Genomic DNA, 15,658 nt, shown 5'->3' on the forward strand with positions numbered 1-15,658 from the left:
TTAACATTAAGGTCAACAGCATCTTGCTGTTATTCCTTACCAAATGTTTGCCTGTGGCTTTAGCCTCTCCCTTTCAAAAATGGTGTTGGTCTGTAAGGGAATCTTAACTCACCACTGTCTTGGTTCTGAACACTCTCATCTTTTTGCCGGGGGACTTACTCTTGCTCTGCAGGAAAGCTGTCAGGAAGAGCTTAGACTCCCAGGAAGGGGAAACAACCGTTACAACGCAGTCATTACAACGCAAAATCCTTTACATCGCTTGCCATTACAATGCAGCCATTACAACGCATGGCACTACAACACATGCCTTTACAACACATTATAAGGTAAGTAGTGAGAAATAGTATTTTTTACCCCTACTCTATCCAACACTTACCCTACTGTTGCACTCACTGGAGTGGGAATAGGAATTTATACCCCTAAACTATGCAACACTTACCCTACTGTTGCACTCACTGGAGTTGGAATAGTAATTTTTACCCCTACACTATCCAACACTTACACTACTGCTGTCCTAAAAGTACTATGAGTTTTAATGGTATGCATTGTAATGATATACGTTGTGATGGAATGGTTTGTAAGTGTCGTTTCTAAAAATGAGTTGTGATGGCATGCGTTGTAAAATCATGCTTTGTAATGGATGTTGCGATGTGAAAACCGCGTTGTAAAGGTTTTCATTGAGACGTGTCCTATTCCCCAGGCAGCTGCTGCTAGATCCCTGATGGGACATATGTAAGCCTGGTCAGGTTGTCATGGTCATAATACTTCTGACTTCAATCTGTCTGGTGGGATAGGAGTCCAAAAATGGACACATATCAATCAATGATTGCTGGAGTTGGTGATCTACTCTTTGCTAAGCTGCTACTTATGCTGCTGACCCCCCATTGGCAGACTTAGGCCTTGATTACGAGTCTGGCGGTCCACAGCCTACCTGACTCGAGGGGGGCGTGGCTGTCTTCCCTCCGCCCTATTACAAGATGGGCAGTGGGACTGCCACAGCCCTGCCGTAGCCGCCAGGGAACCACCGTTCCATGGCAGTGTTGTGGTGGTGTAGAGGCATCCATGTGCTTGGCAGGACTGCTGTAGCCCCACCAAGCATATTAGGAGTTTTCTCTCCACCAGGTTTTTCATGGCAGAACCTCCTCCATGAAAACCCTGGCGGAGAGGAAACTAAGGGGGCCCTATAGGGTCCCCTGTTCATAGGGCCCCCTGTTCCTCTGCACTCTGTTGATGCACACAGTGGAGCACAACATGTGCCTCCTTGTGTGCATGCTCACCAGTTCCTACATGGCATGGACTTTCAGTCCATGCCGTGCAGGAACTGTTTTTGGTGCTCCCATTGCGGTGCCCGTTTTTAGAGACACTGCTGTGGGGATGCCAAAAAAAGCCCGCCAGACAGGAGGAAACTCCTAATCTGGTGAGCGGTCTGACAATGGCATTGGCGGTGCGGGGGCAGGACACACCCTGCACCACACAGTGAAAGTCGCAATAGTAGGATTTATGTTGTGTTTTTGAAGTGTGGGGTGTCAGAGAATGCCTCATTGAGTGGCAACAGCAAGATAGAATTGTTGATATTTTGAAGAAGTAATCTATTTTAAAGCACTACAGTGCATTTTAGAGACTGTGTAGATCTCATTTTAAGAATAATTAAGGATATAAAAAATATATATATTTCACTCAAATGAACACAGTTGAAGTGCATGGAAATTTACACTGGATGTTTAGTGCCTCAATTCATAACTTGCACAACAGCCATGCAAACCATAACTCACGTGGCCCATCCCTCTGCTTGCAATAGGCAGGGCCTGAGCATAACCCGTTATGAGAGGCCAACCTCCGATTTGATTGGCTGTATCACAAGGCCTTTGGATGGGTTTTTTCTTTAAATTTTGAAGGATTAATGGATCATGCCATAGGATTTGTAAATTCTGCCGTAGGATATGTAAACCCTCTCTATCTTCTTGACCCATGGTGGACATTCCATTGGGGTCCACAAACTTTGTTTTGGATCCAGTGACCCAGCAGAAGTTCCAGAATGGTTAGACACTTGCCGTAGATTTGCAGACCTCGGTAGCCAGGAAGGTAACTGCGGCCCCATCCCAGGCATTCAAACCCCAGTGGCAAAATTAGGGATTTTCCTTTCATTTTTAGCCTTGTGCCAGAGGGTCAGGGAAAGCATGCCATTAACTCCTTATTACTCCTTCTATTTTTATTTTTTTTATTTTCGAAGCTGCAGTCGCAGCATTATTCCTGAAGTTCAGGCCTGTCAATCTGAGAACTTCAACTCCGTGAAGCTTGCTTTAAGTTTGCAGACCTCAAACAACTATCGGGAAAAAAAGCTTCCTTGTCCAATTAGATTAGAATATCTTCTGAAATATTGGGAAGGAAGTTCCTCGCCCCCAGATTTGCAGACGTACGTGGTTTAATTGTCCTGAGTTATCTCCCTCAAGCCCACCAAATTATTTTAACACTAATCTCTCAAACTACTGAACAGATTTACACTGAACCAAGCAATGACACTTTCTTGAGTAGAGTGCTACTGTAATGCCAAGCGTCGTGAAATTCCGTTCAACTTTTTTTCTGCATTTGAGAGCAAAGCATTCCATGGGAATTAAAATGAGGAATGTCAATTTTGAGCCACTTTTTTTTCTCCCTGCGGATGGATCTGCATGAAACTCGACCTTGCAAACCCAAACTGGAGGACGTTTTTAATGGAAAGTTTCATGCGGATTCAAACGGTGCCAAAGTTACAAAGAAAACACAAAAAAATGTTTCTGTGAATACACTGCCCTGACCATAAGTCGGGATTGACTATCGCCAATATTTAATGTGTATATCATCATGCTGCTCCTGCCACTTCCAAGGAAGTAATAGTTGAACATTTGGCAGTGAATCCTGGAGGATGAAAACTTTTTTTAATTAAAGTTATACAGCTTTCCAAAATAATGTTAAGTATGATATTCTTATGATCTACATTGTATATTGGAGTGATTATAGTTTTTTTCCTTTTTTTAAATATAGCTAAATATTTTGCCAGTTAAAGAATAAAATGCTATCACTGTTTTGCTGAGCCTAGATTGTAAGTTTAAGATTATATTTAGGGTGTTAGGAGCAGCCAGTATATATTAAATCACTCCAAATAGGGCAACGTGGCATGTTAATTATCCAAAACTGACATTTGTTATGATTTTCACTATGAGCTCTATTGTGACCAAACTAACATTTGAAAAACGTTCAAACCACTTTGCTTGTTTTTGTATTTAATGGTAAGTCTTCTTGTTGTATTGTTGTAATATTGTACGAAAAGGTACTTTTTGTTTATTTTCTTAGGAAACTACTAATACAGACGCAGTCTGCCCAAGAGTTAAGTGCCCTGAATGCCAAATCTCCTCATGGAGCTGTAATGCTGCTAGAAGCATGTGATAAAATGAGCCAAATTGAAAAAGACTTTCTTGAATATGGTTACAAGGAACATAGTGCTCAAATCAGTATGCAACGTGCACATGCACAGAGGTATGTTTTTTTAATCCATGAAATCTCCATTATTTTTGAAAAACAACATTTTCTTCTAATATTTCTATATATTGTGCCTTTTAGAAAAAAAAGTTTTTTTCACCCCTTTAAAACCTATATTTCATATGTCTTACATTGCACAAAAACAAAGAATAAGAAAATCCACATCATGGATGAAATTTTTAATGAGCTTATTTTTCTTGGCTCTCAAGATGTAAATACTATTGTTAGAGTATGAGGCAAACCATACAACTCCCTAAGTGTCACTTCTTTTCTAAGAATTGTAAATTGGTTATCATGGCATCAAAGGGTAGTATCCTAGTTAATATCCATATAAGGTGTCTGGACATAACATTTCCTCTGCTGTGAATTAGAGAATTCGCTTGCTCCATGAAAAATAGCTTCCCTGAAAAGCACTCTGGAGTATAAACAAAAAAAAATAAGATCTCTGTTGGGAATTGGGTTACCGGGAGAGGGGGGTGGAACCCTACTCAAGCAGCAACCACAATCTCTGTCATGGTAAGACACAAACAAACACTCCAATTAACCTGTGCTTAACCCTCTCTGGTAGTTTGGCACTAAAGCAGTGAAGCTTAATTTAGAGGCAGTGTGTAAAGTATTCATGCAGCACTTCAAAAAGAAGTAAAGTGAAAATACAACAGAAGAAAAATCCCATACCAATACAAAGAAATTAGAGCAAATTTTAACACCAAAACTGCAAAAATTCAATCTGTAGAATCGTATGTATGGAATTTTAAAGTTTTCTGGTAGGTGAAGCAATTAAAAACACTAATCGGAATTCCTGGTTATTTGGTAGTGCAAGCCATGATGAAAGTCACACATTCAGGCCAACCGCGATGCAGTGTGTGCAGGATACAGAGACAAGGTTACTCTCAGTGAAAGAGTTACCTTCAGCAGTGCAGCTCAAGGAGTTCCATTCACAGTGGAGGTAAAGTGTTGCAGATGGTCGTCAATGGGATGTACCATGTTACAACGCATACCATTACAACTACCTACTATTACAACGCGACCATTACAACGCATACCATTACAACGCATAGCGCTTAGAGGTGCTGGATAGTGGTAAGTATAATTTACTATTCCAACTCCAGTCCCCGTGGACACTAGGGAAGGTGTTGGATAGTAAATTATACTTATTCCCTATCCTAGAGCGCCCCCCAGCGCAATGCGTTGTAATGGTATGCGTTGTAAAAGTTGCGTTGTAATAGTAGGTAGTTGTAAAAGTTGCGTTGTAACAGGTGTATACCTCGTCAATGTAGTGCAGAGATCAGGCCAGGCATTACGAACGGTCATCGCTGTATCTCGAAGTTGCAGTTTGGTATCAGGGAGTCTCATTGCTGGGTGCATCACAGTGACGGTCACAGTGAAGTGCTTGAAGTTTCCTGCCTCCCATTCCCTTGCTCCAAGCTGGCTGCATGAAGAATGCCACGCTGACAAGTCCTTCGTGTGAACGCAGGGCACAGCCTATTCAGTTGCAAGTGAGGCTGTGCCCAGCTCTGTATGCCCAATCCTGCCAGTTGACGGCCCATTCAGGCACACCTAATATCACTATTGAATGGCTGTCTGGGAAGAATAAACAACATCTAAACGCCTTCTATACCCAGTCATATGACCAAGGAACAGGCTATCATTTTCAACGTTTAAACTTAAAATACAACTTTACAGTTAAAGAGGATTTGTAATTACAGTTTCTCAGACACCATACATGAAATGTTTACCTGTTCACAATAAGACATTAGCTGTTATTACATGTAATAGGGCAGCCAGTGTTCTCCTATCAGAGAGGTAAGCCTAGCAGTAATGAAAACAGATTTAATGGATTTTCACTACCAGGACATGTAAAAGTTCAAAGCACTAGTCCAACTTTTTAAATACATTACACCATGCCCTATGGGCAGTTTTGGGACTACACTAGGATGGCTCGTGTGTACTAAAAAGGAAGATTTCAGTTTGGCAAAAAGTTAATTTTGCTAGGTTAAAATGTCTGTTTCAATATAAAAAACGGTAGAGGGACCCTGAAGCCTAAAGAGGTTAAAGGGAGAGGGAACAACCCACCAGGGCAAAATACATCAAAAACAACATGGAAGAGGGAGTTCCCAGGCTATTGGGAGGACCCAGAAGGGGTTCCAACAGTAAATAGGAGTAACCCACAGAACCGCTCAAGAATATTAGATCCTAAATCATTTATTTATATCCATAGAAAAATAGAACACATTTCAATAAATTCAATAAGACATACATTATTTATAAATAGAAATCAAGACATAGGGATATAGCATCAGCCCACGGGACACAAGTAAAACACTAAAAATTGGCACACAAATCATACACGCCAAACGCAGGCTAGAGGAAGTTAATTTAGAATTGGACTCTTTCAATGACTACATACACTCATTCTATCAATTACTGATTTATTCACAGACCATACACACTCATACTATACTCAGTCAAAAAACACATATACTCCAACAACCACTGAAAAGCGCCGACGCGCGTTTCGGAATCGTGCCAAATTTAAAACTTCCTTCATCAGGGCGCATGACATACACAGCAAAATTCTTTAAGGTCTCAATAGAGATCCTATGACAGCATGATGTGGAGCAGGTCCCGAATGGTACATAAGGGCAAGGAGAGCATATCTGTGGGCGAAAAGAGTAATTTTAGTAAACAATTAGGATGATAAAACCAGCAGAGACCAGAGACCAAAACTACAGTCTCAGGAGGAAAAGGGGAGCAAGACAAAGTACACACATGCACAAACATGTCAGCCGTACAGTAGAATAGTCCAGAGAACCATACACAGAGCAGATATAAAGGACCAGCTACCCATAATCCACAACAATAAGCTAAGACACCCAAGGTGAAAAAAGAAGAAAATGAAAATGAATAGCATCTCAGAGTCTGTGCTAACAAACAGATCCCATACCAAGACTATTAAGTACTACAGCCATGCATACCAAATATATTTGAAGGTGGGCTGCTCACAGAAAGAAACCAGCTCGTATGCAGAATGAGAACCGGGATATCAACGGTCTCCCCAGATAGGCGATAGTGCAAATAAAACATTGGCTGTACCGAAGAATTGATCTAAGAAAGGTAAAACACACGTATCTTTCAGGCCAAGCAGCAAAGAATATATTTACATGGCTACACTAGTGAGACAGTCCAGAACTCCTAATGGGAATAGCGTACTACGAACTCAACTGCGGATATAAGTACAATCTTGTTGGTGGCCCAATCGAACCACTACACAGGAGTGTCTCCTACTTGGATTCCCAGGTGAGTAGAAGACAAGGGTAGCACTCACCTGAGAACAAGCCCCAGGCTGCGAAAACAGGGCGGGTTTAGGTCAGGCAGCCATCCAAATGCATCGCGTCCAAAGGGATGAACGGGACGTGAGGAAAATTGCAAGTGCACCGAGGCTCCACAATGAAATTCTAGGAGACGCATATAAAGGCATACATTAGGTCTAACGACATAATATATATATAAAAGGAAACATTTTAATTCGTAACCCTGAAAAAAGCCTACAGGGCAGAAGGAGGGAATGGTGTTTCTACAGCAAGTCAGGATACAGTATGTAAGCGGAGTCGAGATTAAAAAACATCTGCGAGGGGCAGTAACTTAGCGCCTGGCGATAGGTATAGATAGATCTATTAGAGAGCATAACCGCAAAAAGGCGCGAAATGGACGTACTAAAAATTACGAGAATAGCTTCTGCACGAATGGTAATTACAAAGTGGCATATATAATGCATACCTATAATGCGGCCAAGGATCGGGCCAACAGCTACCCAGTCATGGGGAAATGGATTCCAAACGGATACTGTGCAAAATAAAGTGAGATAGAAATAAAACTAGTTAGCCCAAGGATACGAAGAGAGACGCAACCCAAAAATTGCAGTCCGGTTCCTGAGGGGTCATGTCAACCTACCTTGAGAAGGATTCTTTCCGCGATTCACAAAGGGGGTCTGCCGCCAAGCCCGGCGAGTACACGCCAAGACGACACTAGCCCAAATGGTCTGATTTAAATATTGTTGGCTACGCACCAAGAATATGGGCCACCTGTGTAGAATAGAGCTCGAAAACGGAACCCAGTACTCCCGCCAACAGACTAGACCATTACATGCTAAACCGAGCCGGGCAGGACGTCGGTGCCATCTTGGAAAGGCGGAAGTGCTCCAAAAAGCTCCAAAACATAGTACTTCACAGATCGCAAATATCAAGGACAAGGGGTCCAACGTCATTAAGGAGAATTCGAAATATACGTTCCGGTCAGTCACTGAAATCTGGAACAGTACATGTAGGTCTTGTAAAGAGGCGGAAACAAACTAGGTAAACTCAACCCGTGACTGATAAACAGGAAAACTAAAGAATGATTGAGTGAATTGAGAGAAAACATACAATCCATATAGGACATGACAATAACCAGAAAAAAGTTTATATTTGAGGAGGAATCGGAAAAAAAGAAAGCTAAACAGATGGAGCCGTGGCAATAAATAAAATAAGTAAACTCAAACAAGTACAAGATCGATACTTTAGAACTACCACAGAAAATAGATCAAGATCACAAAAAGAGAAGAAGCACTGCTACAGCAATGAAGGCAAGAAAAAATACAGCCCAGTTCGTGAAGAAGTAAGGTCAAAGTATGCAGACCAGAATTAGAGAATGGCATTTTCCCACGGAATCTGCTCATTCAACCTCGTGACAGCCGTCCCCAGGGTGAACATCCAAAAGACTTCTCTTTTTCCACGAAGAGCTTCTGAGTTCCCGTCTTTAGGATTGTGAATGCGTTCAAGAATAAGCCATTTGAGATCCTCCACACGGTGGCCCAAGGCTTTCCAGTGTGAAACCAATGGTGCACCCATACGCAGATTTCTGATACATGATTTATGTTCAGAAAAGCGTGTTCTGAACTCCCTCCCAGTTTCTCCCACGTAGCCTTTAGAGCAAGGACAGACCAGGAGGTATATAACGTTACTGGTCCTGCAATTGGTCATTTCTTTTAACTGAAATTTTCTCTTGCCCCATTCTAATTCTGGAGTAGTAATAACATATTCGCAGGCATGGCACCCGCCACATCTGTGGCTGCCAGTGATAGAATTAGTGCCAGTGATGCTCCTTTGATACAGGGTTGTGGGTTAACCAGGGAAGCTCTAACAAGCTGATTTCGCAGGTTCTTATTACACCGAAACGCAAAAATGGGGTTAGCCAGTTTTTCAGTTGTTTTGTCCATTTTGAGGAGATACCATTGAGAGTTAATTATGTATCTCAGTTTCTCATTAAAGGTAGAATGGGTAGTTACCAAAACTAGTTTGGGTTCAATATCTTTATCCTTAGGTTTGAGAAGGGTTTCCCTGTCAAAGTATTTTGCTCTTTTGTAACAGTCCCTGATCAGCCTCTTTGTATAGCCCCTATCTAGGAACTTCGTTTTCATCTGACCAGCATGGAACTCGAAGTTACGCATATCTGTACAATTCCGGCAGGGCCTAAGGAATTGGCTAAATGGTATGCTATTCCTTTGGCTACGCGGATGATAGCTGTCATACAGCAGCAGGGTATTACGGGCTGAAGGTTTTGTGTAGAGAGACATCTCTATATGACCATTGTTCGCTTCAATCCATATATCTAGAAATTCGATTCTTGATGTACTCATATTGGCACAGAATCTCAGGTGTGGATCACAGAGATTTATCCAAAGGATAAATTTTTCAAGTTGTTCTTGTGGGCCTCGCCAAATAAAGAAAATGTCGTCAATATAGCGATTGTAATTAGTGACATTTGAAACAAGCATTTGCAATGCAATAGGTCTCGCATTTACGCGAGTTTGAGCTATTGACATTGCAAATAACAAAGCATTTTTGTTTCAGTTTTTAAAACAGAAATAAAAGGCATTGTAATTTACAATGAATTCACACAATGGGGGCTTAGGGAGATTTAAGGACCAGCGTGAGGCAATTCCCCACTCTTACATCAGAACACTGAAAAAAGTCACCGGTCCAAAATATTACAGAGAGGTCGAGAATAAGAGCTGCGTCCACTTGTCCCAAGGAATAGGGCAGGGGACACAGCTCTTATTCTTTACCTCTCTGTAATATTTTGAACCCGTGCCTTTTTTCAGTGTTATGATTATCATTTACAATGCCAATAGCTTAAACTCGCATAAATGCGAGACCTATTGCATTGCAAATGCTTGTTTATATAATGCAGAACTAGTGTGGGCTCTCGAGCAGAAGAGAACGGTTGCCAAAGTGCACTGCCAGTTCGGATAGGCTATGCTCTTAAGGTATTACTGCAGATTTGCTTTCAGCCATGCATTCATATTATGCCATCACATTGAAGAGACCCCTTGAATACCTAACTTTCCACTACAGCAGATGCAAGGACGCGCTCCTCCTATGCAATTCAGATCAGACGTCTCGTGAAAATCAGGAAATTGCTTGTTGCAGCGTTTGTAGCTTTGTTGGTATGACGGAGAGGGGGAGTGGTCAAACAGACCTTTGCTTAAACTACCACCTTCACTACAGGTTTAATTATTTATATTATTTGAAACGTAGGATTTAACTCCTTACTAGAAGGAAAACGCGGCCATCATTTACGCAATTATTGGAGATTCATACTTGTTTTAAACAGCGCCTAATTTCGCACTTCCACCGTTTTCGGCACTTTAAATGACAGGTGCTACTAATACTAACTTTAATGCTACCGACCTCGGAATCAGTCTTGCCAGACCTCAAACTGATGGCCTACAGATCGCTGCACTTCCATCCTGCCACCTTGGAAACAGATGTGTGCAAGACCAGCGGATGTATGCACTAAAGTAGATCAATACAAGTTTGCTCCATACAGCTATTTGGAATGAATAAAGTACGAGGAATGGAGCATGCAACGTGTACTAACAGAACACCCATCTCGCTAACACTGGCAAGGACATTTTTTGCATGCGCACTTCCTTTACCGCAGAGAGACTATTCCCCCCCCTCCCTCCCACCTACCACACAGAGCAGCACAACATTGTCATTTTCACTCTTTGAAATGTAGTGCTGGAAACCCTAGCGCCTCAGGTTGGAGAAACAGAGAGAGAGGGTCGGAGACAGCAAGAGAGGCCCGGAGGAAATGAAGGACGGAGCATGAGTGATCTGGGCATAGAGGCCGTTCGAGCAAGAGTGTGGGGAGCAGGAAGAGAGGGGGATGGTAGGAAGCCCGAAGCAAGGGTGGGGAGGGCAAGGGAGGGCAGAAGTAATTATGGACGGAAAAGGACGAACTGGGAGGAAAAAGGAGGGAGTATTTATTTCAATCAGTAGATAATACACTGAAGTAAAAATCACTCTTAAAAAGGAGTGAATGACGTCATTTGTGGGCCAATGCGCCAAAAACCTTGAAAGCTGGTGGGGAGGCTACTCACTGTACAGACAAATCAGTGTTTCAAACCCCTGCAAGTGCACACTGCCGGGCTGCCTGTGTGTTTTATCCTTCCGTGTAATCTGCTCGGTGGGCAAAGAAGCATTGGCATGGACCTTTTTGTTCGACACCAAGCACAATGCAAAGTAGCAGCGCCTTAGCAACACAAGCAAGGCACTTTTCATTCAAAAAATGGCGTGCTGGTAAAACGTTTTAACTTCAGAACTTCAAAAAACATCAAAATGTCTCAAAGATGTAATATATGTTTTAAGCTAAAACAATACCATGCAGAATTGTTATAAAGAGGAATGCATGTTTTTTTAAATATTATGAGCCCAGGCTTTAAGAATCCTGTCTGCGCTCGTCACCTACGACAACGCTAACCATGAAGCGGGTACCGTGGCGTATAAAACCAGAGAGACAGGAGATTGGGAAACGCGTGCGCGCGGCCGGCGCCGATCGCTTTCCAGAGCGTGCGCGTGACATCTCATGTCTCCTGGGAAGCAGACCCCGCAACATTAGTATCGCGCCTGCGCGATGGCATATGGCTTCGCCATATGCATCGCAGGCGCGAGACCTAAAAAACGGTGCAACCTCATTGTAGATATACTTTTCTTCAAAAACGACCATGTAAGCATTAGCTACATTAGTAGCACAAGCCGCGCCCATGCTTATGCGGAGCACTTGTTGGTATATGACCTTGTCGAACTCAAATAAATTTTCCTTGAGCACGATCGCAAGACATTCCAAAATGAAGAGTTTCTCCGTTGGACAATCAGAATTGTCCAGCATCTTTTTGACTGCCTCAAGGGCACCTTCCTCCGGTATGTTATATCCATCGAGAAAAGTACTTCAGTCAAGGGATTAAAATCCAAACCTTCAATCATGGTGATCAGATGTCCCGTGTCTTGGACATAGGCAGGAAGGCGACAAATGATGGGTGCAAGACACGCGTCTATAAATTTGGAGAGTGGTTCAGTTAATGAACCAATAGTTGACACAATGGGTCTATATGGGGGAACCGAAAGATTCTTATGTAGTTTCGGTAATCCATACAAAACTGGGATTTTAAAGAAGGTTTTGTTAAGAAAATCAAATTCTTGGTCTCCTATGGAGCCCCGAAGTCTAGCACCATTAGTTACCTCAAAAATTTCCGACATAATTCTCCTAGAGGGATATGCAGAAACCTTACAATAGTGTTCCGGGCGATTAAGCATGGACAAAATCTGTTCTTTATAGGTCAAGGTGTCGAGGACGCAATCCCGTCACCCTTCTCGCTGGGTTTCACAGTGAGGATGTGGTCATTAGATAGCTTTTTGAGTGCTTGGTATTCATCATAGGTTAGGTTGTAGGCAGGTTTTGGAACAAATTTGGTAAATTTTTCAATTTTGCACATACCGCTTTTTCGAAGATGCTGACTTCTGGGCCAACCTGTTCAAGGGTAGGGGTAAAAATGGAAGGGGGTCGAAACCCTGACTGGTTATTTACTGGTTCCATTTCTCGACCTGAGAAAAATTTATTAAGCCTTATCTTTCGATAAAAGGCCTGGACATCTTTATTTAATTCAAAGGCGTTAAAAGGAGCACTAGGTACAAAAGAAATACCACGTGAAAGGAGGTCAATGGTAGTCTTTTCAAGAGGTTTCTTGGTCAGGTTAAAGATAGGAATAACGGAGGAATCACGACCTCGTCCTACTCCCTCCAATACTGATTCCGCCTTGTTTCCAGAAAACGTGGCGGATTCTCTGTTTGTTGATAGCCTGTCTGTTGGTAGCCAGTCTGTTGATAATTCGTCTGTTGGAAACGCCCCTTCTCCTGGGGTCTGAACCTCACTCTGGTGGTCCCCGGCGGTTCCCTAAAAAATTATTAGGACGTCGGGGGCCATTGAACTGGCCACGTCTATTCGGAAAGTTATCACTAGGACGTGGTGTCCCTTCCTTATCTGATTCCAAAGTATCGGAAAAATTGCGAATTTGTCTATTGGACCAGAACTGTTGGTCACCTTGAAGTTGTGCATCACTAGAGGAATAGTATTGGGTGTTAAGATATGGATATATCTTTTCTTCCGAGAAAAAACAGATGTCTTTCTTTAATTTGTCCGTTTTCCTACGAACAATGTAGTCATTGAAAGAGTCCAATTCTAAATTAACTTCCTCTAGCTTGCGTTTGGTGTGTATGATTTGTGTGCCAATTTTTAGTGTTTTACTTGTGTCCCGTGGGCTGATGCTATATCCCTATGTCTTGATTTCTATTTATAAAATAATGTATGTCTTATTGAATTTATTGAAATGTGTTCTATTTTTCTATTGATATAAATAAATGGTTTAACATCTAATATTCTTGAGCGGTTCTGTGGGCTACTCGTATTTACTGTTGGAACCCCTTCTGGGTCCTCCCAAAAGCCTGGGAACTCCCTCTTCCATGTTGTTTTTGATAAAATGTCTGTTTCAACTGTACACATATGCTGCAGTGACTTTCCTGACAGTTTTAAAAGGCAACGTAATTGGGTGGCACAATTAGTGCTGCAGGCCTACTAACATTTATTTTACAGGCCCTTGGTACATGTAATACCACTTTGTTATGTATGTTAAAATTATATTTATACAGCGCACTTACACCAGGCGGTTTCATGGCGCTAGGAGCGGAAGGACAGCGGCAGAAAGTTGACAAGAGTTTTATTCATAATTTTGTGAGAACAGGAGAGTTTTAAGGAGAGTTCTGAATTGAGTGTAGCAAGTTACTGATATCAGCTCAGTTGGGAGGGAATTCCAAAAACAGGGGGCCAGAAAAGAAAACCTGAGACCACCATGTTTTTTGCGGTTGAAGGTGGGGATAGTGAGCAAGTTAAGGTGAGAGGAGCGGAGTTCGCGTGAAGGAACATAGTGTCGGATCCTGGAAGAGATAAAGGCAGGGCCCTGACCAGCGAGGGCTTTGAAGATGGTACAGCCTAATTTAAATACACAGTGTTTGGCTACCGGGAGGCAATGGAGGCTCTTCATCAGGGGGCTAACGTGTTGATGTTTAGGTGGACGGAAAATAAGCCTAGCTGCTGGATTTTGTACGAGCTGTAGGTGATGAAGCTGGTATGCAGGGATGCCAACATAGAGTGCATTCGCATAATCAATGCGAGAAGTGACCTGGGCCAAGGTAACAAGAGTGAGGGCCTCGGTGGTCAGAAACCTGCAGATCTTTCGAATTCTGAGAAGGTGGAAGAAGCAGGAAGATACCACGGCATTGATTTGTGGCTTCAGGGACAAATCGCTGCAGATGATGACCCCAAGACTTTTTACAGAGTCTGCTGGGTGGGGGGAATGCCCAGGGATGTAGGCCAAAAACTGGAGTTCCAGGGGTTGGTGGCACCTCCAGTCAGTACAAGCTCTGTTTTGTCAGGATTAAGTTTTAGTTGATTGGTATACATCCATTCACTAATAGAGATCATAGTGGATTGGAAATTGCTGATGGATGTGTTGGAAGAATTTATGTTGAACACCAACTGAAGATCGTCGGCGTATTTGAAGGTTGTGACTGGGCTGTTGCGTAAAGACACAATCAGAGGTTGCATATATAGATTGAACAAGAGGGGGACCCCACAGGTCAGTCTTGTTTTTTCTGCCGAGAAGTTGGCCAGGCGGACTGCCTGGCAGCACTTATGTAGAAAGGAGGGGATCCATTTGAGGGCCAGACCCTGGATGCCGTCATTACCGGCACGGTCGATCAGAAGTTCATGATCGACTGTGTCAAAAGCAGCCGACATCTATAAGCACCAGGGCCTGGGTGATGTTATTATCATCTCCTCTCCTAGGCTCGTTCATGACTGTCAAGATGACTGACTCCATGGAGTGTGCTGGCCTGAAGCCAGCCTGCCGGGGGTCGAGAAACTGGGAATGCTCAATAAATGAGCTGAGGCAGTTCGTGGCGTGAGCCTCTTATATCTTTCTGAGATAGGGGAGCAGGGAGATTGGACGGAAATTGCTCAGCACTGATGGATCTGCATTAGATTTTTTCAGTATTGGGACAACTACAGCGCTTTTGAAGGTGTCCGGAACGATGCCTAGCGTGAGGGAGTTGTTAAGAAGTGAAAGTGGCGGGGCAGGGCAGGTAAGAAAGGCCTCTTTCAATATCTGGGGGGACAGCAGTCATTAGGAGAGCCAGATCCCACCTTGTTTAGGAGGGCCAGGAACTCCTCTCTAGAGATCAGGGGAATTTGGTTGAGCGTGAAGGGGTTTTTGCATGGTATAGGGAGAGTAGTGGGGGAAGTAGGGGTAGGGATGTTGTTCTTGATAGAGGTGATTTTGTCGATGAAGCATGAGTTCAACGAGTCGCATAATATTTGTGAAGGGACAGATTTAGCAATCACCCTGTCAGATTGTGCAAGCTCGTCGACAATTGCAAAAATGTCTTTGGCTTTTGTGGATGAGTTTGTGATTTTTAGGGAGAAGTAAGCAGTTTTGGTCTGAAGGATGGAATCTTCATAATTTTTTAGCAAGGCTACATATACCGCTCTCTCCTCGGGTGCATAAGCTCTCCGCCAACGGCGCTCTGCTTGTCTGAGTGCCAGTTTTTTTCTTTTTAGGTCGTCGGAAAACCAGCGTTGGGCGTCGTGGGGGCGTTTAAGATTGTTTTTTTTTAAAGGGGCAACCTTATTACTTGCTGATTCTAGCTAGTGATCAAGGTTAGAAGCCTGAAGACAGATGGGGGCCTGTTCGGTGGGAGAGGTGGCTGTT

The 15,658-nt window shown here is 42.9% G+C and overlaps 1 protein-coding gene across 1 annotated transcript in view; it reads left to right on the forward strand.

The window, feature by feature from the left end:
* The window catches only part of CFAP46 (cilia and flagella associated protein 46), a 1,558,477-nt gene that overhangs the window by 888,916 nt on the left and 653,903 nt on the right, over positions 1–15,658 (forward strand). Inside the window, exon 40 of the mRNA XM_086922533.1 lies at positions 3,331–3,513. Within this exon, the coding sequence (XP_086778659.1) occupies positions 3,331–3,513 (183 nt within the window). The remainder of the gene's footprint in view (positions 1–3,330; positions 3,514–15,658) is intronic.

This window comes from Lissotriton vulgaris, chromosome 5 (assembly GCF_964263255.1).
Source record: "Lissotriton vulgaris chromosome 5, aLisVul1.2, whole genome shotgun sequence".
Lineage (NCBI taxonomy): Eukaryota > Metazoa > Chordata > Amphibia > Caudata > Salamandridae > Lissotriton > Lissotriton vulgaris.